The 27,121-nt window shown below is 36.1% G+C and overlaps 1 protein-coding gene across 4 annotated transcripts; it reads left to right on the top strand.

Moving 5' to 3' along the window:
- The first annotated feature begins 414 nt into the window (after nt 1–414).
- On the top strand, nt 415–26,982 carry ptpn22 (protein tyrosine phosphatase non-receptor type 22). Of its 4 annotated transcripts, none has more exons than XM_030139404.1 (26): nt 420–1,121; nt 3,860–3,968; nt 4,251–4,327; nt 4,437–4,532; nt 4,643–4,681; nt 6,146–6,217; nt 6,458–6,517; nt 6,797–6,939; nt 13,488–13,554; nt 13,642–13,719; nt 13,935–14,021; nt 15,524–16,094; nt 16,601–16,678; nt 17,475–17,543; nt 20,434–20,505; nt 20,594–20,730; nt 20,833–20,860; nt 21,062–21,157; nt 21,315–21,383; nt 21,476–21,612; nt 24,778–24,805; nt 25,137–25,199; nt 25,403–25,506; nt 25,602–25,632; nt 25,731–25,814; nt 25,903–26,982. In XM_030139404.1, exons 1-26 carry the CDS (start codon nt 996–998, stop codon nt 25,962–25,964), a joined length of 2,583 nt encoding a protein of 860 aa, XP_029995264.1. In that variant the 5' UTR covers nt 420–995; the 3' UTR covers nt 25,965–26,982. The 4 variants fall into 4 exon arrangements, with proteins under 4 accessions (XP_029995268.1, XP_029995264.1, XP_029995267.1 ...); XM_030139407.1 differs by having other exon boundaries at nt 996–1,121; nt 21,315–21,377; nt 21,479–21,612; XM_030139406.1 differs by having other exon boundaries at nt 996–1,121; nt 21,479–21,612.
- Nucleotides 26,983–27,121: the final 139 nt, after the last annotated feature.

Genomic DNA, 27,121 nt, shown 5'->3' with positions numbered 1-27,121 from the left:
ACTGATAACTGGTGTAATTCAGATCTCAGATGTTTACGGTTTGTGACATGGACTGCACATTTCCTCCTTTCTGCGGTATTTCATTTTTTTTTTTTTTTTTCTTTCTTTTAAAATTTGTTATATGTAATAACAGGAAATTTTGCTTAGTTGATGTGGTGGCATAGTTCCTTAAATCAGTGCTCCATCCATTGATAGCATTGAAAATCCCATTAGAAGTCATAGGATCTTTAATGCTTTGCTGGTTGAAATTAGAAAGTGCATGTCTTGCCCACAGAACATGTAAGTAAATTAAGTTTGTGTTAATAGCAGAAGTGCTAAATTCTCACTTTTAAAGAAAACATATCTCATAATACTATGACAAATCATATTTCCCTGGATATTATACATTGTGTTTGTGAAGCGGTCAAGCAAATGCTATTTTCGACATTTAGCAGGTGTAAATAAACACCTTGCAGTGTGATGAGAACATTTATTTTTCAGAACATCAAGATTTTCTGGATCCTATAACACCCTGTGTTCACCACTCCCTCTGCTTCTACCTCCGTCCCTACCCACATCCCTCCTCCACTCCTCTTGTGTGTCCTGAATGTAGTCTAACAAGCTAGACTGCTTGAAGTTCATTCTGACTGGGAGCTGCTGCAGATGCCTGTTAACATGCATGAAAGTGTGGGTCCTCTGTTTGTGGGTGTTTCCCACAGTGACACTGCCATACAATAATCACCCGGATAACTTTAGGACCCAGTGAGAGACACCCAGGGGGCGTGGCAATATTTTTTATCTGACCACAAAACCTGTTAGCTTACTCTTGCTTCCTCTGAGACAGTTCACACATTCCTCCACTATAGTTCCTTGATGTCAGAGTGGTAATAGAGAAGTACTGTGAGCTGAGACAACAGAGGTGACACAGCCCTGCAGAACCTAAAGCTGTGGTGTCTGTGATCCATGACCTGTGGACAAGGACCTTTGTGTCTTGACATGCCTGTGAAAGCTGCCCGATGACAGGCAGTCTTCATCCAGCCATGGAACAGCAAGCCTGGATACTGAGGAGCTTTGTGGCACAGCTGGAGAGACAAGAGGCTGGGGAGCAGGAGGCACAATGCAACATAGCTGGAGAGTTTGCGGTGAGTAAAGTATCAGATTGCTGTCCTTGAAGTACTGAGTAATAAGTGAAGATGAACCGTAAACTTATAATAAACTAATTTCTTCACTGACAATCCTCATCATATCATTAAAACCACATCAGAGCTGGTATGTTGCCCATACTGTATGCACTGACAATAATGACAGTTCATAATGGAGATTCGCTCACAAGACTTCAGGGAAGGAACATGCTGTTGTTAGACTGTATGCACTAACACTACATCTGTGCTTCCTCTTTGCACTTCTGCCTGTCAGTAAACGCACAAGAACGAGCAGGAAGACCCATAAGCAAATCCATTACAACCAACAGACCATACAGAGAGTATTTATCTTTAATCTTTTGTCTTGTCATGTATTGTTTGCATGTTAGACAATGTACATACACTGACATATAGTCACATGATCTGTTGATGCACAAAAAGTATACCACAGAAGTCTTTAGCTCCAGAATGACATCATCCGTGGGCTGCTGCCATGGTGATGAGTGACATGCCAAAGCCTGAGGACAGGGCTCTACACTTCACATGCTGCCCCACCGCTGTCATGCTGCTACCATCTTGACCACTTTAGAGGAAGGGGTCTGTTGCATCACTTCCTTTAAGAACAAAAAGCACTCTGTGGTGTTAGCGCTGCAGATGGTCTGTAAGGTTGTAACTGACTGCTTGGAAGTGCTAGAACTGGCTTCTAAAACAAAAAGACCACTGTCTAGCAGATCCTGTAAGCATGAGCACAGCATGGTTTTAATATGAGTGTCAGACCTTCCAGCCAGTCAGAGCTGCGTGGAAATCCTCTTTTTGTCACTTCGTAAGTCATCATCAGTTTGTAGTAAAGTGACTCATGGATTCTTGTCATCTGAAGTTGAATCACATACAAACTGACCAAGTGTGACCACTGTACAGTTAATGTAATATAACTGGGCTTTTTCTCCTCATTTTCCAAAGTCTCCTACTTATTTACAAAAATACTGCATCATAAACTGGATTAAATCAACCTTCCCTTAAAGGTGATATGATAGACGATGCATTTGCAGCATGTATTTATGGACAGAAGAATTTACAGACTCAGTTTTTTTTTTAATTTCTTCCCCCACAATAAGCAAATATTAAAATAAGAGATATTATGGAGCTCAAATGAAAAACAATTAAGGCGATGAAAGTAAATTAAGATGTATTCATTTTAGACTATATTCACATGTACATATATCATCTATATATCATCTACACAGGGTGTATAAAAAAAAACTATACATTTTGAAAAATTACCCCCAGTTCCACATTTGATAATTTTTGGAATTTTCTTTTATGGACGTTGGTAGGTAGGGGATTGGTGGATATTTGTCCAAATTTGCAGACCCAGGTTTACATGCATGAGTGAGCAGGGGCAAATTGCGCAATCCAAGTTAAAACTGGTTTGCGCAAAGTAGTAGTGGGATTTAAATCCAATCAAAGGTCATGGGAGGGGACAATGGGCATCCATCTTGTTTTCCACAAAATTGCCAGGTTACAGCATTAACACTTTGGCCACTATGTCAGTTTCATTTCTTTACCCATGGCAGCTGTTCCTGCCTTTCAAAGTTAATTCAACTTGTTTAGGCCTGAAAATGTCACTGAGGACAGGCCAAGTTAGGGTTAGGGTTAGGGTTAATCCTAATAAATTTTAACTTAGATTGCTCAATCTGCCCCTGCTCACTCATGCATGTAAACCTGGGTCTGTAAATTTGGACAAATATCCACCAATCCCCTACCTACTGACATCCATAAAAGAAAATTCCAAATATTATCAAATGCGGAACTGAGGGTAATTTTTCAAAATGTATAGTTGTTGTTTTTTTGATACACCCTGTATATCATCAGATATCATCTTGGTCAAAGCAGACTACCATCCTTCAGGAGTCTAGGTCTGCTCGAGGTTTCTGCCTGTTAAAAGGAAGTTTTTCCTCACCACTGTCACCAGTCACAAGTATTTAGTCCTGGAGGATTCTGTTGGGTTTTTGTAAATTGGCTTCAGAGTCTGGTTTCAACATGTCTCAACATGTAAATTGTCATGAGATAACTTTTGTTATGATTTGTCGCTATATAAATAAAATTTGATTTGATCTAAACACAAGCCTGGGCCTAATATAAAATACAGTGCAAATTAACAGCGCATCTGTTTGGTTTTACTGGCTATTTTGTTTTATGCATGTGCACTTGATGTCCCATCCATAAACCATGTTTATTGCATTTTATTGTCCTTTATTATGTCTCTGTTTTGTCTGTATGATGACCTTGAGTACCATGAAAGGCTCCCTTTATTATTATTATTATTATTATTATTATTATTATTATTATTATTATTATTATTATTATTATTATGTGAGTGAGATTGTAGCAAAGATCAGTTCAGACTTGAAATGATCAACCTCAATTCCAGAAAGATAACAGGTTACTGAAAGCTGAAGATGGATATAATTCAAGTAGTTTAAGATAATTTAATACACATGATGACCAAACAGGAACAAAGGTTAAATATTCACCTTTCTAGTTTTTCAAACATGCATATGCAGAACCTTCTGAAATTAAATGCTAAAGATGTCGCAGGTTACAGAATCAATAGAAACATGTTTTTCATAGATTAAATTTGAAATTCTCATGGCTTCAGAGATAATAACGTTATGAAAAGCTGGTTACTAGTGTTGCAATAGGAATGTAGTGACATTCAGTTTCTTTACATTTTTTAGAGGTTAAAAAGCCAGTCAACCAGGTACCGCACTGACAAGACCTTCCCCACCAAGACAGCAGAGAAGCAGGAGAACATGAAGAAGAACCGATACAAAGACATTGTTCCATGTAAGCTTTCATCAAACCAGATTCACAAACCATACTTCAGTAAAATGACCAGTATGATCATTCAATAAGACAGTTTAAGCATAACTGAAAAAATGTGACAAACAATGCTCACTTCTGCCTAGTCACACAATGGAAAAATACTGCTGAATATACAAAGCTGTAAATGTACGTTTGCAGGATAATTATTTTATCATAATCCAATAGATTCTAATAATATCATTATCATTAACCTATTTCATTATGCTTTTTATTTATTATATAACTTTGTTTCCATCTTTACAGTTGACCACAGCAGAGTAAAGCTCACATTCACAACTTCCAAAAATGACACTGACTATATTAATGCTAGTTTTATTAAGGTAAGTTTTTTTTTATTTTATTTGCATGCATACTGTATGTACACATAGTAATTAAATTTTATTATATTGCATCCTTTGAGTCTTAAATGTAAGCTGTTGTTGTATACAGGGAATGTCTGGTTCCAGAGCCTATATTGCCACTCAGGGTCCACTGCCTCATACAGTTATAGACTTCTTGAGGATGATTTGGGAATACGACATGAAGGTACATTACACGTGTCATCATTAATGTTTGTGTTGCTCTCAAAACTATAATTGGCACATTGTAGAGCTGAGAAATAACAGGTATATGTGTAATTGTCTTTTTTGTGCTAGGTTATAGTCATGGCCTGTCGAGAGTTTGAGATGGGGAAGGTAATACATTTTCCATATGATAGTTTCTTTCTCTACGTTAACCAGTGTTTTTCAACCTTGGGGTCGGGACTCCATGTGGGGTCGCCTGGAGTTCAAATGGGGTCACCTCAAATTTCTTGTAATTGATAAAAATAATATCTTACTAATAAAAATATATGGTGAGTTGAGAGAGACAATCACAATGCATAAATAACTAGAAAAGCACTTGGAGAGCGCAGACCTCCACCAAGGCAGATCAGCGCCCCCAATCACCACCAAAATTAAATAATTTCTTCCTTGTGCCAGTATCAACATTTCCTGAAACTTTCATCAAAATCCGTCCCCCACTTTGATCATCACCAAAATTTAATCATTTGTTCCTTGTGCCAGTATCAACATTTCTTGGAAATTTCATCCAAATCCTACAATAACTTTTTGAGTTATCTTGCAAAAAACAAACAAACAAACAAACCCTGATGAAAACATAACCTCTGCTGTTCCTTGGCGGGGGTAATAATGGATTAGATTTCTATTGTTCTTGTCAAGGCACTCAAAGCACTTTACATTATTGATCCATTATTCATTCACTCTCACATTCTCACTCTGGTGCTGGTAAAGTACATATGTACCCACAGCTGCCCTGGGGCAGGCTGACGGAAGCATGGCTGCCAGTTTGCGCTAAAAGGCCCTTCTGAAAACCACCAAACATTCATTTGCATATTCATAGAGCAGTGTGAGTGACACTGGAGGCAAGGTGGGTGAAGTGTCTTGCCCAAGGACACAATGGCACATGACTGGGGCAGAGCAGGATTTCAACCTTCAGCCCTTTGGTTAGTAGATGACCCACTTTACCTTCTGAGCCATGCCTGCCTGCCCCCCCTCCAAGTAAAAGATATGACAAACTCTGAAGCACTGTGGTACTGTTTATCTTTCAAATGTTCATTGTGGTCAGTTTCAGATGCTGCAGCTCTTTCATAATTCATAGTTTGAGTTACTGTTTGTTCAGTATTAATTGTCAGCCTTGTAAATACAAGCCAGACTAACTGTACATATCCTGACCAAGGAAAATAAAATTCTCACTTTATGCAGTAATCTACACCTGGCTTTTCTGCCTCCATCCATAATAATATACATCATATAGACTAAATGTGTCTAAAATTAACATTTATTTGCAACATTGTATAGCAAACTATTACATGATCAAAAATAAAAACGAATGTCTGGGGTTGCTAGAACTTTGTCATGTTAAAATGGAGTCACGAGCCAAAAAAGGTTGAGAACCACTGACATAAACGCTGTATTCAACAATCAATATTCCTGTTACATTGTAGGTGAATTTATCGTTAGTTGGTGTGGTTTTTGAAACCACTGAACCAGGTCTCTACATGCTGTGGTTTTATGTGAAGGCTATGCTGCTTTAAAAATGTATCCGTTCTACTCTAGCGATATGTCACTGTTGGACTTTGTTCTTTTTTTTTTGTACAGAAAAAATGTGAGTGCTACTGGCCACAGAAACAAGAGCAGCCATTTGTTTGTGAGCCGTTCAGTGTTTACTGTGTAAGTATTTTTGTTCTCAGTCAAACTTTCTTCTCTGTCAGCTCCTATAAGTGTTCCGTGACATATGCTGACAGTAGTATTTCACATTTTCCTCACACAGCACAATTTACAACGTGAAGTTTTAATATTATTACATATTATTACTTTAATACATTAAACATCCTCTGTATTGATGAGAACCCAGTTTCACTTTTCTCCAAAGACCTTCAGTAAATAGATACTGATGTTTTTTATACACAGGATTCTGAGGAAAATAAAGGTGATTATCTGACAAGGACGTTACGGATTACTTATCGCAACGTAAGTAGTGTTTACACTATGACGATACACATCACTGTCAGGGTAACTCTCCTGAGACAAGCAAGAGATTATCACATGAGCTGTTTATAGCTGCAACAAAGACTAAAACTGTACAATCACATAACAAAATGTCTTACATTTTTGACAAAGGATGAACTTAATTGATTGATAGAGAGGAGAAATTTAATTCAAGCAGTGTTTCATATGAATTTACTCTGAAAAGTGCTTTCAAAATATGCTTGTAGTGTGATTGTTCACAGTTACCTTTACTTCCTCCAGTGCAGCCGAACTTTAAAACAGTTGCACTATGTCAACTGGCCGGATCATGGTGTACCAGACTCCATCCCTCCAATTCTAGACATGCTGCAAGAGATGCGCTCCTATCAGGCCCATGATGATGTGCCTATCTGCATCCACTGCAGGTGAGGAGTTTTATGGAATAAATTTAATACTTGGATATTTCTCTTAAAAGTATGGTAATGATGAGTGAAATGTGAACAAAATGAAAGTGTCAGTGTATGTTTGCTGAACCATGTCATTTCTGAAAAGGAAACTGCTGACATTAAATGGGGTTATATGTAGTGTTGATGTTCCAAACTGCAGGGGGAAGCCAGAATACACTCATAGCTAACATCAGGGTGCAATTTGTTGGATGGGATAGGATGGGGAGGATCAACCTTTTACATCCCCACTTCTGATCAATGAATTTCATCCTTGGGGGAGACAACCAACCAATTGAAATAACAGGCAGATTGTGACAGATTTCTTACACCTATAGCCTACATTACTGGCAGTAACGTTCACCTGAACCGAACTGTCGGCAGTTTCAGAATTTGCGAACGTCCCCATCAAGGTTATTATCGTTAACGAAAACTAACGAAATGACGAAAACTAGAATTGAAAAAAGCATTTTTGTTAACTGAAATAAATAAAAACTATAATTAAAAGAAAAAAACGATAACTAACTGAAACTGTATTGTGTGCTTATAAAACTAACTAAAACATAAAAATTATGGATAAAAGTCCCTTTGTTTTCGTCTTTGTCAGTGTCGGATTGATATATTGTGCTCTAGCAATTTTAGCAAGTGGCACCATACGACACTTCACGGTCCATCACTTCTCGTCACCTGTTGTTAAGTCGTCGTCTCGTCCCCACTCTACCTGGAAACATGGAGACTAAAGTTGGGACAAAGCAGCAGAGTCCTATACGGGATTTATGTGAATACAATGGTGAAGAAAATAAAAGATACGACAAAACTAAAATTAACACTAAAACTAAACTAAAACTAAGCATTTAGAAAAAAATGAAAACTAATAAAAAACTAGCAAACCTGCTCTAAAAATGAATTAAAACTAACTGAATTATAGAAAAAAAGTCAAAACTAAATAAAACTAAACTATAATGAAAAATCCAAAACTATTATAACCTTGGTCCCCATGCACTAGGGCACTGTAAAAGGGGTGGGGGGGTAAATGTGACAAATTCATGGGTCCCAGCATGTGTGTACCCAGTGGATAAAGGCTAGAAGTTGTGAAAATTTTGTGTAAGATCCACTGTATAATAGAGGAACAGAACCCGGGAGTTGGACGTTTAACCCTTTCATGCATAATGGTCACTACAATGGACAGTTATTCTACAGCTGTTCTTTTGTATATTCATTAATTTTGCTGTTTTAGTTCCATATCAGCCACAGTGGACACTTATGAATCATCCTATACACTGCAATTCATACCATTATTGTAAATTTGCTGTTATTTATAAACCTGATCTGCAGTGATATGTTTAAATGTAAAAAATTTGCTTGCTATTGTTATTAGACTGTAATTAACAGCTTTTTTTTTAAACAAAAAGGTGTTTTTTTTGTTTGTTTGTTTTTTTTGCATATTATCTCCATGATGTGAGTAATAACTAGTATTAGAGTATGTTAAAATGTGACAAAACATCAGATTAGCAGCATTAAAAATGTTTTCACACAGTGTATCAGTAAATACATGTTTTTTTGCTTCAAAAATTAAACACATGGTTTCCAGCTGAGTGGACATTTTTGCAACTCCATGAAAAATAGGTTCATAAATGTTCTTTTTTCCAATTGCATTGTTTTTTAATGGTTAAAGAGGAATAAAAACACTCAGAAAAAAAAAAAAAATCTTGATTAAAGTTCTCATAATTCATGCATGAAAGGGTTAATGTAAAGTTTCACTTTCATTTTACGTTAGTTATGGACTGCACCCCCACATATATAACTGCTGCCCCCACCCCGCTACGATAAAAAAAACAAAAAAACAAAAAAAAACAAATATAATAACCCCCCCACTCTGTTTTCTGACTAATTGCACCATGACTAACATCAATGCTATATATCCACAGACCGTATCATTCACTGAATAGTATGAATAAGTATAAAGCTCACTGTTTTATGCGACACATACATCTACTATTTATTCAGGTTTCCTCTGTCAAATAAAGAACTCAGTTGTTTTATTTGCCAGCTTGTCAAAATGATACTATCTTAAAATCTCCATGTACCTTATTGCATTAGCCATGCTGCAACAGCTGATAGTTTACATTATAACTCTGTTGTTAGCGTAGCTTTATTTTAAAATAAAAACAGCTACAGTAAAATCAGAAACCTCAGTTTTCCCTATAGTTTAGCTCACCAGTAAGTGGACTACATATGTTTGGAATCATCCCAATAAGGTCAGAACTGGCACAGTTTAGTCTGTACTGTGGATCAAAAAACCACAACTTTAGCAATTTAATTCAATCAGTCGGTCAGTCATCTTCTGAACCGCTTTATTCTCAAGAGGGTTGCAGGGGTTAATGGGTGAAGGCGAGGTACACACTGGACGAGTCGCCAGTTCAATGCAGGTCTGACTTATAGAGACGAACAACCAATCACTATCACATTCATACCTATGGGCAATTTAGATTAACCAATTAACCTATCAGTGCATGTATTTGCATGGTGGGAGGAAACCGGAGTACCCGGAGAGAACCCACACAGACACAGGGGGAGAACATAGAAACTCCACACAATTCAATCCAATTCAATTCTGTTCAGTTCATTTCAATTCAATTTTTTTATTCTTTTGTACGACGCTGTTTTTAATTGTACAGCTGCTTTATGTCTAATCTATTCTTGTATTTTATTCTTTTATTTTGGTTTTCCCCTGTAAGTCACTTTGGAAAAAAAACATCTGCCAAATGCATAAATGTAAATGTAAATTCAATTCAGTTCAAAGCAGCATGGCAAGGTAAAAGACACTTTTATACAGCCAAAAAAATGCAAGACAATAAAAAAGAATGCCAGAACAACGATGCATTAAACCGTACTATAAATATTTTAAAAGATTGAACTGTCCATAGAGGATATAAACATGTCACTGCAAACATAGTAACTTAACCATTAATAACTTTATATTGCCATAAACTTTGTAATCAAACACACCTGTGCTGAAGAAATGTTATGTTTTCAGCATCAAACCCCATGGTGTTAGATTTCCTCATTATGGAGACAGAGAGTGACTCACTACTCCCTCTAGTGGTCACACAAATCCATCAGACTGTCACTGTAAATAGATTCAGTTTATATCTATACAATACAATACTTTGACATCTTAGAACATCAGAGCTCTTTATTCTATGAATTCTGAAGGTAATATTATTTATTTTAATATTTGAAAGCAGAAATACTACATATAGCATCTTTAAGTTGATACTGGACCTTATGGCTGTCTACTAAAGGACTCAGATCCTTTCACTTATCTGAGAAAAAAGATTATCAGAGTAATGTGTCTAAAAACCCTGGATTCAGATAGTTTTACTGTGTTTCATTGCCAGACTGCCTTAAAATGAACACTTATAGTTATTGTATTGCAAAATGGAGGCCTCACAGGTCAGCCCCACCACAGGCAGAAATGATGATGAAATATTAATGGTTCTAGTTTTTCTGTTCATAAAATCTGACGGCTGTTCTCTCAGGATGAGTTGCAGCCAAGAAATACCTGAATCAATATGCCAGTGAATATATTCAGAGATTCACAGTTTCTTTGTGTTTTAACCTGAGTCAAATCATACTTTTGGTTTTGATTCAGCATTTATCATGGGAACATACCAGCGTGTGGGTAGCACACACATGTCCGCAACATCGGGTTTTATAAGTTAGGCACCTTTGCTTGTATATGACAGGAAGTGTGTGTAGGCAGGACTTTAACGGCCCACTTGGTTTTAGAGCGTATGTATGGGCATTCCCCCTAAGACTTTCCAACAATGAGACTATAACACATTCAAAGCCCACATCCCCCCTTTTTAATGACTTTTACTTTGTGTTTAACTCCTTAATGATGACTTATTTCTTTCCACATCAGCGTTTTACAGCAGTATGTAGAGGTACCAACATGGTCGTTTCAGTTTTGGGGACCAGAGAAAACATCTATGTAAAGATATGCTTTAATGTCAAATATTTGAGAATAGTTTTAATTTCTAACAATTTTAGTAGTAGTAGTAGTTTTATTCCGAGCACATAGAATCATTAGATAACAAAGAATCATACAATATGGTCAAAAAAAATTTTTCTGCGCTCGAAAAGGAGTGGGAAGAAGTATAACTTATTGACTCCCACTACTTTTTACAAAGTAATGATCAAACTACATCCGCTTCCTTTGCTTTGTTAACACACATTTTCCTCTGTATAGTTTTACAATAACACAACACATCCATACAAACTATTCATATACACTTTTTTGATCACCTCACACACAATCAGATTTGTGTAATCAACCATTTTTAATATAGACTAGACTATTTATAAGCACTTTAAATATTTACTCCAAACACAATGATCACTAAATGGGATAATATCTTCTTATCATGATAACCAATTAATTACAATAATATCTTATTTTATGCGTACTTCTGTGTTATAACTAGACTTTCACTTATTCAGATAATGTTCCGTATTTTGTTATTATATTATTTGATTTTATATACCTAATATTTGGAACCAATATTCACTTTTAAAGTCTTTGAAAAGCTTCATTTAGCATCTTTGTGTTATTTATTCATAACTTATATACATTTTTCAAATCGGATTTTATATATTTTGTGTGTTTTTCGGCCTTTGTGTTGACATAGTTGATTAAAGTGAAACAATAATAGGCAGATGAGATAGATGAAGTTGTGCTGAAAAAAACCCAAACATGGGTATAGTAAACATTTCATTATATAGTATATAAAGGCAAAAGTACTCAAAAACAGCCAAAATAGGCTCAGACCCTTAAGGGTTCATTTGTACTTTACTGACAATGACGGTTGTTGGTGGTGACGCTGGTTTTGTTACCAGGTCATTATCACTTAAATATGAGAAAAACTTCTACTTTCCTCACAGTGTCAATAAAGCACAGATTTTAAACTTTTTTTTTTCTTTTTTTTTTTTTAACCTTTATTGAAGCAACACCAAGTGACAAAGAGATTTGTGTACAGTATTATACAATATTTACATTTACATTACATCCTCATAATGTGTGTGTGTGTGTGTGTGTGTGTGTGTGTGGGGGGGGGGTTAAGATATATGGCATGTAATATACAAAAGAAACAAAATGTTAGTCAGTAATAAAAATCAATGTCCTGTCCTGGTTGTGTAAATGTTCTGTGTGTGGTGGAGTGTGTAAGATGTATATGTGGTGTGTCGGGATGAAACGATTACCGGTATAACAATAAACCGCGGTAAAATTTCTGATGGTTATTACATTTTAAATTCTAATTATCATGATAACCGTGTTCAATTACCGCACTTAGAAAACTAGAAAACTTGACGTGAAAATGGTCAAACAAACTCCTCCATGACCTGTCCAACTACTGTTTTTCCCACTCAAAAAAAAAAAAAAAAACACTCAGGAATCGATAGAATTGATAAGGAATTGGATTGGTAAGCAGAATCGACAATCGCACTATTGATCAAATCCTATCCGTTCCCACCTCTAATGTAGATATCTGTTATGTTCGTAAGGTTTGTATGTTTGATGTTTACATGTTAATATTTGAATATTTCTACCACAGAAAGTACATTGTGCCTGTTATTTTATTTGTTTTTTTTCCAAAATACAACTTGGTTAAATTATTTCAGTGTGTGTATCAGTACTTTTTGAATATTTTGAGCACATTTCAACAATACCGCAATAATAATGATAAACGTGATAGTTTGGTCACAGTAATTGTGATATGAAATTTCCATATCGTTACATCCGTAGTGGTGTGACTGTTGTGATGTGGGCTTCTGAAAAAAAAAAAAAAAAGAAAAACTTAAAATAAATAAATAAATGAATAAATTAAAAAAAAAAAAAAAAAGAATAAAAATCAGGGACATGACCAAAGACAATCATTAGATAACTGAAACTAAATGAGAAGAAAGGAAAGGAAAGGAGAGAAAAAGGAGGAAAAGGAGTGAAAATAACCAAATGAGATTAAAAGCACAATTTATCTACATTTGATGCCAATGCCCCCGCTGTTTTAAACTCTTAATAAATAATACTTAAATGGCGTCTTCTTCTACATCGGAATCTTTGTTGTTATTCTAGTGGTGAATACTGACGTTGTAGAGAAACAGCTGATATCTGAAACCAAGTAATTATTTAATGATGAGGCGTGGCATGACTTACCCACATCATTTTAGGATGTTGTGTCAGAAATGGAATGTTGAAACAATGGCAGATCAAGCCTACAAAGGTTATTTACATTATCTTGCGTGAGGAACTGAATGTGTGTTGGTACCTCATTTGGTTTTGAAATAATTTTGTTTTCACTTGGTTCATACCACACTGGTGTGGTAGGGGACGACAGGAAACACAACCATTAGAACACCATATTTCATATAAGCCAACAGAATTATACTGTCTATTCTATAACATGTAATTATTTGTGTAATAAAATGAAAAATGCTTAAATTGCGTCTTTCTGCTGTTGTACTTGCAGTGCTGGCTGTGGTAGAACAGGAGCCCTGTGTGTGATAGATTACACGTGGAACCTCTTGAAGAAACAGGTGGGATGTTCTTGTCCTTTTGCTCTCTGGACCATTTTATGACTTCAAAGTTTTATTATGTTTTGTTTTTTTTTCTCTGGTTTGTAGATGATCCCTCCAGATTTTAGTATCTTTGACTTGGTTCAAAACATGAGAACCCAGAGGCCGTCTGTGGTCCAAACCAAGGTAGTAACTTTATCGTTTTTATACCACTTCTAATGCACATTTAATAGTTTTGTGTGCAGCTGCAGTAACTGAATGCTATTAATTTAGTTCCCATGGGTAGAGCTGCACTTCTTGATGTCAGTCGCTTCCTCCTGTCTTTTGATCATTTGTACTGTGTGCGTCATGCATCGTGGCCTTGTCACCTAACAGAACAGGTTTTTGATGTGTAACCTTAGGAACAATATGAGCTGGTCTACAGAACCATCAAGTTACTCTTCGTGAGATATTTGCACTCCATGGATACACAGACCAGGGAAAATGAGGTGAGCAAGCATGAATACAAATGAGTATGGGCATATATGATGAGCTCTATAACAACACCAACTGCACAACCACCACCATCAACTTGATTAAAAAAAAAAAAAAAAAACAGGCCTTCTTGTGGTTTTGGTTCAGTGGTACACAATGCAGTCACAACATCACAGTGGAAAATTTTTTTTTAATAATTGCAGAGTGAATTATTAACCCATAAAGACCCAGAGTTACGTATGTGGCAGTTCCAAAATAGTTTTTTTTTTTTTTTTTCTCTCTACATTTAACCTTTCTTAAGGGATTTATTCCCATTTATTATAATATTATCCTCTGCATTTTGCAGTTTTTCAGTGGAAATCATGTATTTTCCTATATTTAACCTCCCAAGACCCAGGAAATGTCAGCAAAGTACAGGCTCTTTTTTTGTTTTTTTATTAAATAAGTGCCTATATTGGAAACATCATGATGCAACAGTTTTTTCAGATGCAGTTTTTTAAATTTTTATGGAATGTCCTTTGTGGTGGACAGTTTTCTTTTTTTTTATATAAAGTTGTGAAACTTGTCCACAAATGTGGACGGAAAACCCATAGCTGGGTTTTAGGAGGTTAACTTACTGATTATGTAGATGTTCATGAAAGTATCACAAAATAAAAGACACCATGTGAAACTATAGGAATTGCCCTAAATTTTGACACCAAGCACAACTTGCTTCTATAAATCCTTCAGTGTTAAATGTTCAAATTAAATATGGACATTTTCACCCCCATATTTTAGCCATAAATGATTTATAGAAGCAAGTTGTGCTTTGTGTCAAAATTTAGGGCAATTCCTGTACTTTCACATGGTGTCTTTTATTTTGTGATCCTACCTATCCCATATGCTGATATTGACCTTTGAATCTGAAGGTCGGACAGATATTTTTGATTTGAAGTTGTTCATATATCATACATAACATAACATAGGACCTACATTTTACACAGATTCATTCCCTAAGTAGCCAAGATATTGCACATAAAATTTCTAATGAATATGATGATTAGTTTTTGTGTAATGAGGGGCCAAAAGTAGCATTTTAGAAGTTTGCGATGGATAAAATCTCAACTTTGTCATTCTCTGTAACATGCAATTATAAATTTTGAGTAAATATTTTCACATTTCTTAGGACTATAGATTCCTGTGAAATGATTCTGAAAATTTCAGACCTCTAGCTCTTGTTGTTCAGAAGTTATACAAGCCTGAAAATAGCCGAAAATTTCAAGTCTTAATTTTGGTCGCAATTTTAGGGTACCCCCTACCAACTTCAAATGGTCATAACTTTGGAACTATTTACAATTAAGCCTTGAAATTTTGGATTTTCCCATCATACATAATGTTCTATAAGTATGTAAAATTTAGAAAAATCTGAGAGGGTCAGGTAGGGACCACTTGATGAAATTATATGGAATGACCCATGAATGCATTTATACTGAAACTCTTTTAATCCTGTTGAAACTTCTCCGTTAAAACTGATCAGGTAACAGTGGTTCCATCAGCTATCACGCCTGACACTGATAGCGAACTGTCCGACTTGAGTGAGGATTTGGAGTTACAAACAGAATTCCAGAACCTGCTAGAAGCTGAGAGGGATTTAATGTCGTACCAGCCGTCCTTACCGTCTGCCTCGGACAATTACACTGATATAAAAACTGGGGAAAAGCCAAGGGGTGATCAACAATGGCACCTATTCCAGACCTTTCCCGAGGCTGCGTCCAGTTCCCGGGATCTCCAGGAAAGACCTTGTTACCTCGGTGCCACTGGGCCTTCACCTAGACCCTCAACCAGATCCCTCGGAGAAGACGAGAAGACACTGGACATTGATAACATACCATCATTGCACCGTCCACCATCACCAGATGTGGCTGCAGCAATCTGTCTGATGGTGGAAGATCCCTACTTTGACACTCCAATGAGCTCCCCTAGTTCTGAAGAAGCACCCATACAGTCTCCCAAAGATGAGAACCAATGGCCAGTTAATCCTGTCTTGAGCACACCTGTCTTGTCTCTGAATGACCAGACTTGCGAGCTTTCTCCTTCTCCTCCCTCAGGTAAATCCTCAGTATGTATTTTTATATATTTGTATTTTAGTCTATTATTTTGCTTTTTTTACTCATCTGTATGACACTGTTTTTAATTGTACAGCTGTTTTATGTCTTTAATCTACAGGGTGTCCCATAAGTCTCCATACATAGAAAAAAATAAACGTTTCTTGACATAAACCATTTTTATTTATATAATATGCTCTGTCTGACTGCCATTTTGTCGGGAACACATTTCAACGTGTGTCCTCCACTGCTGAAGAACTATAAAGAAGAAATATAAAGAAATACATGTTAGAACCATATGTATTATGTCTCCTATGTATGGAGACTTATGGGACATCCTGTATTCTTGTCTTTTTTATTTTGGTTTTTCCCCTGTAAGTCGCTTTGGAAAAAACATCTGCCAAATGCATAAATGTAAATGTAAATATATATGCCTCACAGTGAAGCAACTTCACAGGTATCGTGGAGTTTAATTCTCAAATGTATTTTTCCTCATGTTCATTTTGTAGGTACTTACAGCGATGAGGAGGCGCCTCCTCCACTCCCTGAACGAACACCTGAATCTTATGTACTGGCTGAAACTGCAGGTGTGTGTCTTTTCAAATAAATCAAGGGCGTTAAAGTCATTTTAGCTGAGGGGCCACAAACAGCCCAATATGATTTCAACAGGGCCGAACCAGTAAAATAACAGCATAATAACCTATAAATAATTTCAATTCCAAACTTTTCTGTGTGTTTTAGGGGGAAAAGATTAAAATTACATTATGAAAATGTTTACATCCACAAACTATCCCTTTAAAAAATGTGAATAACATGAACACCCTGAACTTTCTTTAGAAGAATAAGTGTAATTTTAACAACATTATGCCTCAGCTTATCATTTATACATCTGCATTACAACTTACAGATTGGAGGGGATCTACAAAGGCACAGAACATTTAGTGCACTTACTTCTCTTAAGACATTTCAGGTGGCTCATATTTGTTCAGGTTATTCATATTTTTTGTGGAAGGATAGTTTGTAAATATAAAAAAAAAAGTCATGTAATTTTACTTGGAATTGTCGTAATTATAGGTTATGATAATATTTTAGTGGTCCAACTCACTTGAGACTGAATTGTCTGTGGCCCATGAACTAAAATGATTTTGACGCTCTTCATTGTTAATACCTTCAGAGTAATTTTTGCATTTAACAAATTCATCTCATGGGCCGGATGTGGCCCCTAGGGCATCTGCTTGACACCCCTGGAATAAACTATCGACAATAGCATTTAACATATCACTATAATATTCATTTTCATTAGTTTACCGCATGAATTCCTATTTCAGAATTTCTACTCGAGCACATATGTTGCATATTAACATTAGATTGTTTTTCCTTCAGAGTCGAGTGATAGGCTTGCAGTTGTCATTCCACCCAATGCTGCTGCTCATGCTGTCAGGGAGTTGGGAGGTGAGCAGAGTCCAAAATGTGGAAAATATCATTTATGTTTACCCCACCTCCTGAAGGGGAGGCAAAGGGTATTGTTTTTGGTTCGGTTTGATCGTTTGTTTACCCTCTAGCAGCAAAACTATTGGTTGAATTCATACCAAATTAGATTTATAGATTGCCAGTGACCCAGAATAGATTTGATTGCATTTTGGGAAAAGAAGGACAAAGTTCAATTCAATTTTTAATTTTTTTTTGTCTCCATTTACTTATAATGGGCAAAATTTCAAATCACTACAAAAATGTCAATTTTAACTCAATTTACTTCAAACATTGCAAAGATATAGAGATCAATTTTAGACATCACTATGCAAAATATCTAAGTGATAGCTTGTTTCTGAATTTTTTTTGTTATAGAATATTTGTTACATAATAGATGTGGTTACATTTTAGGAAAAGTAGTTCCAATTTTTTTTATAAATTTTTAAAATATTCTATCTTCTCCCATTTACTTATAATGGGCGAAATTTCAAATGTCTATAAAAACATCAACATTTGTTTCAATTAACTTCAAACTTGCCACATATATAGAGGCAACTGATATGCTGACATCAGCACTCACATAGACATGATGACATCAGATGGATTGATGCCAAAATAATCTACAGTACATGGAAGGGACAGGGTTTGTTGTGCCTGGCATCACTTTTTAGGAATATCTTTAAAACTGATTATAGACGAAAACTGGAAAATCATTGGGTCTATGCACAAGTATACAGATTCAGAAAACTTCATTTACCCCATATGGGCAATTCATTTGTAGTGTACCACAGACATCAGCCCACATCCAAAGTGCAATATGACAAACATAAATAAATCAGTGTACAAATACAAGATCATTGGAAGCAACTATGAATAAATGCATTATATAATCAACAATAAATAATTAATAAATACCAATGCAGGCTAAAAGACTAAAACACCCTGTTGGTTCTGCTAACATAAAAAAAAATCTCATAAAACTAGAAAAGCACTCGGAGAGCGCAGACCTCCATAAAGGCAGATCAGTCCCCCACTCCCAACACCACCAAAATGTAATCATTTATTCCTTGTACCAGTATCAACATTTCCTGAAAATTTCATTCAAATCCATCCGTAACTTTTTGAGTTATCTTACAGACAGACAAACAGACAGACACACTCCAATGAAAACATTAGCCTCCACCGTAATGACTAAATTGACTGCTGTCAGAGTTTAAAAGTGTGATGGCTGAAGGAATAAAAGATTTTGAATATCTTTTGGTTCTCCTCTGAGACGCATGGTAACGCCGACCTGAAGGTATCAAAGCAAACTTCTTACACAACACATGGTGAGGATCCCCGATGATGGTCTCTTTCCTCACAACATGAAGCTCCCTTGGTTCATAGTTATTAACCCTCCGGTATTCCATCCAGCAAGGCCCTTACTAAGCACTAAGTGTGCCTTTTTGGCACACTTGTGGAATAATGTCAAAAAATATTTCATACAGTTTGTTTTTAATTCTTTTACACTTTTTTCTATTTCATCAACTTGAGCCATAAATAAAAATACCAAATACTCAATAATTGTCACATTTTTTAACCCTTTAAATGCCGTGTTTGTGGCGTAAACAAACCAGTTTTTTGGATGCAAAAAACACAAAAAATTAAAATTTTTTCAATATACTACATAAAAAGTGGATCACATATTATTTGATTTTTGCATCCTGGCATATGTCAGTGATTAACTCCAACACTGGTTAATTTGCATTTTTATTTTTGGCGCTAGGTCAAATGTTCAAAAACACTAGCATCTGTCACCAAGTGTGAAAAAAGGCACACCTATAAATCAAACTATTAAATATTATATATTGATTTATTTTTCTGCTCTAATTTGATTTTATTTTTATAAATCAAGGTCAGTCCTAATCATACATATCAAATGGAAGAAATAGTGCGTTTTAGGCACACTTGGGAGACAGGTGCTAGTCTTGTAATTTTCTTTTGTTTACATTGTGCAAATTTTAGTTGGTGGCCAGAATTTTAAAGATCATGCAAAAATGAACAACTTTTGAATTCTAACCTTATTTAAATTGTGAAAAATAATATGAAGTTTTTTAAAACGAAGTGCAAAGTGTGCCTAAAAGGTGCACCCGGATACCGGAGGGTTAAACCATTGAATCAACAGATAAAAGAAAATATTAGAAGGCCTTTCAATGAATGAACAATAAAAGTTCCTTAAAATCTTCTCACTGACATTAAAAGAGTTCATTCTCCTCATCAGATGGATTCTCTGTTGGCCTCTCTTAACCACAGATTCAGTATTAGCATCAAACCTGAGCTTACAGTCAAAAATAGTGCCACGATATTTGTATGAATCCACAATAAGAACATCTTCACCATGGCTCACACTCACATTGTACAGCTAAACTGTAGTTGTTATTCAGCGCACATCACACAGCTCCTATTAATACTCATTAATGCAGCCATTGACCGACTCCATCTCCTTTTGAACTGATGTTTATAATAACAATGCTTGGTCTGTACTGAGATGTGTGGTTTGGCCGATGCATTGGGCCTGCACCATCTGTTGAACATGTATTATCAGATGTTTTAATACATCAAAGACTCCTTGTTCCTTAATAGAAGTGTGCCTTTACTGGGAAACAACCATAAACAATCACTGAATGTAACAATCGGTTCTTTGTTTCCATGCATATAAAACCCTGATGATGTTGTTCTCTGCATCATTTCCTCGGCAGTCGCTGACTGTCATTTTGCTGGTTTCGGTCCTTAAATAAATATACAAAGACAACTTTCTCTGTCGGTCTCCTGTGTTCGGTTGAATTTCTACCTCATCGATGATATACTGAACCTTCCTTTTTCATATTCCCAGGCAGTCCTCCTTCTCCAGTCCCCCCACTTCCAGAGAGAACCCCAGAATCATTTGAGTTAGCTGCAGATCAAGGTGACTTTAAAACATCAAAATTAAGTATCCATTAAACAAATACATAAACCATTACTTTAGTATCTGCTCATTCTTCTGTGTTATTCAGCTCCTGTGGAACAAAAAGTAGAGGTCGCACCAGTGATGAACTTGAGCATAATAGGAAAGTCTTCAGAATGGTCTGGTACCTCACATTCAGCTTCTTCTGTAGCTCAGAATGAGACAAAATCCTGGGTGCGGAGTAAGGTAAGAATCCAGTTCAACATCTGCTTATTCACTACAAATGCAACGTGTCTAAAAATATCATGGAAATTATGTAACGGCAAAATACTTTACTTTTTTTTCTAGAGTCTGAGAGCTAAAATGACATTCACAGGTAAGATTTTTGTAAAAACACAACATCTAAGGCTAACAATTAAATATTAACTGCATTTAAATCATAATATATCTTCCTCTTGCTTATTTCACCGTGAGTATAAAGAACGTACTGCTGATAAATAGAGATGAATAATATCGACACAGACTATTAATGCATTTTCATAAGATGTCTTTTCTGTTTTTCTACTTTTGCTTAAAGCTTTACCAGAACCTAAACGTGCATCAACTAAAGCTTCGAAACAACATCCTCACAGTCCGGGTGTGGACCCTCCTGCCGCTCTGCTGGTCCCTCAGGGTGAGCTTTATCGGCAAAATGATTAAAATTGTGATCCTAATTTAGACTTTGCTTCTTTTATATTAATTCAATAGCAATACCCATGGTGACAGTGAATTTAGTGTCCCTTAAGGAAAAAAAAAAAATTTTCTCTGATTAATTGTTTTTGGCTTAATAGACAAGGACACACCTCCTCTTCCTGACAGAACCCCTGAGTCCTTCATCCTCACCACAGAAAACAGTGAATGTATTGTCGTCCTTACAATAAAGACACATAATTAGTTATCTGAAGTTGTGTGTGAGTAAAAGACTGTTTTAACTGATGCTGTTGTCCTCCAGCAGCTCAAGGGAAAAACACCCCCTGTCCACAGCCCTTTGAAACACCACAGCCCTCAAAAACGTTTGGCACCTCATCTGAGTGGGATGGCACCTCTCAGCCCAAAACATTCCTTGACGTTGTAAAGAGCAGGAGCAAGGTATTGTGGGGGCATAAATTGTCAGATTTTAGCCTAAATTTACAAACTTATTAACAATTAACTTCAAAGGTCATCTTTAAAGCTCCATTTATATTCATGTAGTGGGTATGGAAAGTATTCAGACCTCCTTAAATATTTCACTCTGTTATATTGCAGCCATTTGCTAAAATCATTTAAGTTCTTTTTTTTTCCTCATTAATGTACACACAGCACCCCATTTTGTGCAGTGGCCCAGAGGTGCAACAGCCCAAAAAATTATCTACTACAAGAAAAAAAGAGAACAGCCCAAAAAATTATCCACTATAAGAAAAAAAAAAAATTATATATATATATATATATATATATATATATATACACACACACATACATACACACACATATATATATCATCCACCTTTTCAATTAAGGGGGCGCTCTTTACCCTAAAGGTCTCTTGCTTTAAAATTAAGGCCACCAGAAAAAATGAAAGCATAGACTGAAAATTTTTAAGGCCTTCAGCTAATGTGGCTAATGCTAAGGAAGTAACCCACCGGAAGTGGAGGTTGGTGAAAAATAAAAATAAAGTTATTTTAAAAATATATAGTGGATAATTTTTTGGGCCATTCTCTTTTTTTCTTGTAGTGGATAATTTTTTGGGCTGTTGTCTTTTTATTTTTCTTGTAGTGGATAATTTTTTGGGCCGTTGTCTTTTTTTTTTCTTATAGTGGATAATATTTTGGGCTGTTGTCTTTTTTTTTTCTGATAGTGGATCATTTTTTTAGGCTGTTCTTTTTTTTTTTTCTTATAGTGGATAATTTTTTGGGCCGTTCTCTTTTTTTTTTCTTATAGTGGATAATTTTTTGGGCCGTTCTCTTTTTTTTTCCTTACAGTGGATAATTTTTTGGGCCGTTCTCTTTTTTTTTCCTTACAGTGGGTAATTTTTTGGGCTGTTCTCTTTTTTTCCCTATATTGGATAATTTTTTGGGCTAGTGGATAATTTTTTGGGCTGTTGCACCTCTGGGCCACTGTAATTTTGACAGAAAAAAACAGAATTGTAGAGAAAAACTGAAATATCACATGGTCACAAGTTTTCAGACCCTTTGCTCAGTATCGAGTAGAAGCCCCCATTGGAGCTAATACAGCCATGAGTCTTCTTGGGAATGATGCAACAAATTTTTCTCACCTGGGTTTGGGGATCCTCTGCCATTCCCCTTTGCAGATCCTCTCCAGTTCTGTCAGGTTAGAGGGTGAACATTGGTGGACAGCGAATTTCAGGTCTCTACAGAGATGCTCAGCTGGGTTTAAGTCAGGGCTCTGGCTTCAAGAACAGTCACCGAGTTGTTCGAAGCCACTCCTTCGTTATTGTAGCTCTGTACTTTGGGTCATCGTCTTGTAGGAAGGTGAATCTTCGGCCCAGTCTAAGGTCCAGAACACTCTGGAAAAGGTTATGGTCCAGGATATCTCTGTACTTGGCTGCATTCAGCTTTCCTTCAACTGCAACTAGTCGTCCTGTCCCTACAGCTGAAAGACACCCCCACAGCATGATGCCCCCCCCACCATGCTTCACTGTTAGGACTATCATGGGCAGGTGATGAGCAGGGCCTGGTTTTGTCCACACATACCACTTAGAATTAAAGCCAAAAAGTTCAATCCTGGTCTGATCAGACTAGACAATCTTATTTCTCATAGTCTGGGAGTCCTTCATGTGGTTTTGTCCAACTCTACGCAGGCTTTAATGTGTCTTACACTGGGGAGAGGCATCTGTCGGACCACTCTGCCATAAAGCCCTGACTGGTGGAGGGGGGGCTGCAGTGATGGCTGACTTTCTACAACTTTCTCCCATCTTCCTACTGCATCTCTGGAGCTCAGCCACAGTGATCTTTGGGTTCTTCTCCCCTGATTGCTCAGTTTGGTCAGACAGCCAGCTCTAAGAGTTCTGGTCGTCCCAAATGTCTACCATTTAAGGATTACGGAGGCCACTGTTCTCTTAGGAACCTGTAGTGCAGCAGAAATTCTTTTGTAACCTCCAGATTTGTGCTTTGTCACAGTTCTGTTTCTTGAGCTCTTGGGGCAGTTCCTTCGACCTCATGATTCTCATTTGCTCTGACATGCACTGTGAGTTGTTCGGTTTTCTATAGACAGGTGTGTGCCTGTCCTAATCAAGTCCAATCAATGCAGTTAAACACAGCTGGACTCTAATGAAGGTGTAGAACCATCTCAAAGATGATCAGAAGAAATGGACAGCACCTGAGTTAAATATACCTGGGTCACAGCAAACATGTGATATTTAAATTTTTCTTTTTAAATAAATCTGCAAAAATATCTATATTTCTGTTTTTTTCTGTGAAAATGGGGTGTTGTGTGTACATTAATGAGGAAAAAAAATAACTTAAATGATTTTAGCAAATGGTTGCAATATAACAAAGAGTGAAACATTTAAGGGGGTCTGAATACTTTCCATACCCACTGAATATTCTTATTCATTTATCATTGTATTACAGATTTTTTTTTTTTTTATCTTTGTTTAATTATCGATGTGTCTGTCTATGTATGTATGTATGTATGTATGTATGTATGTATGTATGTATGTATGTATCTATCTATCTATCTATCTATCTATCTATCTATCTATCTATCTATCTATCTATCTATCTATCTATCTATCTATCTATCTATCTATCTATCTATCTATCTATCTATCTATCTATCAGATTGACTTTCCATAGTGGCATCTTCTGTATCAGTTTGGAATTCTGACTGAATGCTAACTAAGCTGAAGTATTACATTTAGTCAGGTTTGATCCGTTGATTAAAAACGTTCTGGTCTGCAGTTCAAATAGAATGAAAAGTTTCTTGGTGTTAAAACAATTATGGACCCTAAGTTAAGTATGCTTAGTATGAACTTCTTCTCTGGTCAAAAGTCAAAAATGCTGAATATACTTATGAAAATTTAAACAGTGTTTTTACTATTGTTGTTTTTAAGCTTTTTTTTTTTAAGTTTGTGGATGCTGCAGGAACCTGTAAATATCTATCTATCTATCTATCTATCTATCTATCTATCTATCTATCTATCTATCTATCTATCTATCTATCTATCTATCTATCTATCTATCTATCTATCTATCTATCTATCTATCTATCTATCGCTAATAGTGATTATTTTGCATGTTTCTATTGTTTCCATAGAGTGTTCGGATTAAAGGTTCTGGACAAGGTAAGTATTTTCATCTCCCAAATATCACTTCTGTGTTAACCCCATTTCACCTGGTACCTTTGCTGTAGTACAAGTCAGGAATAATTAAATTTTATTAGCAGTAATCCATAACTTTGTCAATGTTAAAAGGCAGCATCGTCTTGTTTGCCGAACACATACAATAACTCACTTATATCAGTAAATACTGTACCTGTCTGCACCACTAGGAGGCATCATTTAACATAACTAAGCACAAAACCTGATGGGTAAAATGTCAGGTTTAGTGTTGTTTATGATTAATCTAAATAACTGTGTCTGAATTGGGGGTAGTTAATCATTGTTTCCATTGCAGGGGCTCATAGTGTATCTTCACATCTCGCTCCGCCTCCTGTGGTCGTGGCTGGAGGAGGAAGTGGTGAGTTGCCTCGTACATTAAAGCGAGCACACACTACACAGTAGCCTCTGTCACATAATGTTATTATTAGACACACACATTTTCAGTAAGGTCACGGAGAACATGTATAACTTTTCTCAAACTCTTGACTTGATATGCACAACAGGCTTGAAAAGACTTAACTCAAATGTGTGAAACCATGTTATTTCCTATTTTTCTATCAGCTCAAGTGGGACTTCAAGATGTGAACCACAGGTCCTCCTTAAACAACGAAGTGACAGGAAATAAATCAGACAAAAGCAATGAGAAGAGCATGTCTAGAACAAAGGTAAAAAAAAAAAAAAAAGTTATATGCATGATAAAAACTTGCAGCAACATGAAAAGTCTTAATGTTGCAGCTGACTAAATATATTTTTTCTTTAGAGCCTGAAGTTTTTTAGACACAAACACAAAGGTATTGTAAAAGTATTGCAAATTTGTAGTTTCAGTTTTCGAATTATACGCACTGAAGGTGTGAAATGGGAGTAATGTGTCGAAAAACTATTTCCTCAGGTAAAATTGACCCTCCACCACCTCCCACTCAACCCCAAACACCACCTCCATCATATGGTGCTACATTTTCAGTGTTCAAACTTGGTATGTCTGCATGTGCAATATTTCATTGTATTAATTACACACTTGGTCAGCTTCGACATATTACCAATGTTTCCTATGTCATCTGCAGGATTTGGGTCCCGTTTTGGAAAGCCAAAAGGTCCCAGGAGTTACCCAGAAACATGGGTTTGAGACGGTCACCGCTCTAAATGTCTTAACAATACAAGGACCGGTACAATACAATGGACAAGGGAATTAATATTGACTGTTTTCCTCATTATATGCTGGGAAATTGATTTCTTTACACCTGAAAAGCACAGAAAGCTGCTACTGTTTCTCAACTAATAATCCTCACATCGGTACATCAGCAGAGAATATTCAGTGCCTTGTGTCCAGCTCTGATAGGTTTTGTTATTCAACTAGAGTTAAATTATTGATCTGTGCCTTATTAAACAATGTGGAAAACCACTTAGCAGAATGGCTGTAACATTTTATTTAACATTTAACATGAAAACTGCAATGTCAGTAATGAGTCGAAGATTTATGCAGAGAGAAGCTTTACACTTCCTGTGTGAATACTTCTTGAAATTTTGTCCAACTCAGTGTATGAGAAACTATTGAGGTGTATTTTTTGTGTATATTTTTGCAAGTATAATACAGGTGTAGCATATACAGTTCATGGTGTCAGCACATCACGTTTTTTTGTGTGAATTACTTCTGTTACTAGGTTACATCCACCTGTAGTCTAATAAACTACAATAGGATTTTAACAGATATTTTATGATGCAGCAAATGTGATCCCAATTGCAAAAAAAGATACGATGGCACTGTACAGTTAAACTGCAATACAAACACTGCTACCAGACAAAAATTATTTATTAAAAAAATATAAAGACTGTGCATTCCCACTGTGTTTTTCTTCTACTTTAACAAGACTGTATCACATTAGAATCAGATTTCTATTGATGGTAACCTTATCACACATGGAAAACATTAATCATTGGTTCTATCACAATGAAACATGACAAAAGGCAGACGTGACAGTCATAACTGTCAGTTTATTTCTACATTTAGTTAGTAAGTCAAGACCCTAAAACAGCCATATTTCTGACAAATGCAAATGATGTTTCCTGAACAGGATCTAATTCTCTATGACAGGCATAATTTAAATGATACTGTGATGCAGTACGTGTTTACTTCCTTGTAACATGCAGATGAAGAAATTATAAATGATCATGTCAGCAACCTTTTTAAATAAAAAAAAGATAGGCAAAGGATGTTTGGCCATTCCCCACTGTACCATTTTACTAAACAATAGATAGACCTCTGTTTTTAAATGAGGCTAAATG

This window comes from Sphaeramia orbicularis, chromosome 7 (assembly GCF_902148855.1).
Source record: "Sphaeramia orbicularis chromosome 7, fSphaOr1.1, whole genome shotgun sequence".
In the NCBI taxonomy this organism is placed as follows: Eukaryota; Metazoa; Chordata; class Actinopteri; order Kurtiformes; family Apogonidae; genus Sphaeramia; species Sphaeramia orbicularis.
This window is presented reverse-complemented; position numbering and strand designations above follow the sequence as displayed.

Coding starts and splice junctions, on each gene's coding strand:
- ptpn22 (XM_030139404.1), top strand. CDS start 996: ATGACAGGCAGTCTTCATCCAGCCATGGAACAGCAAGCCTGGATACTG. Junction 4,682..6,145: donor GAGAGTTTGAGATGGGGAAG/GTAATACATTTT, acceptor TTTTTTGTACAG/AAAAAATGTGAGTGCTACTG. Junction 13,720..13,934: donor CGTCTGTGGTCCAAACCAAG/GTAGTAACTTTA, acceptor GTGTAACCTTAG/GAACAATATGAGCTGGTCTA.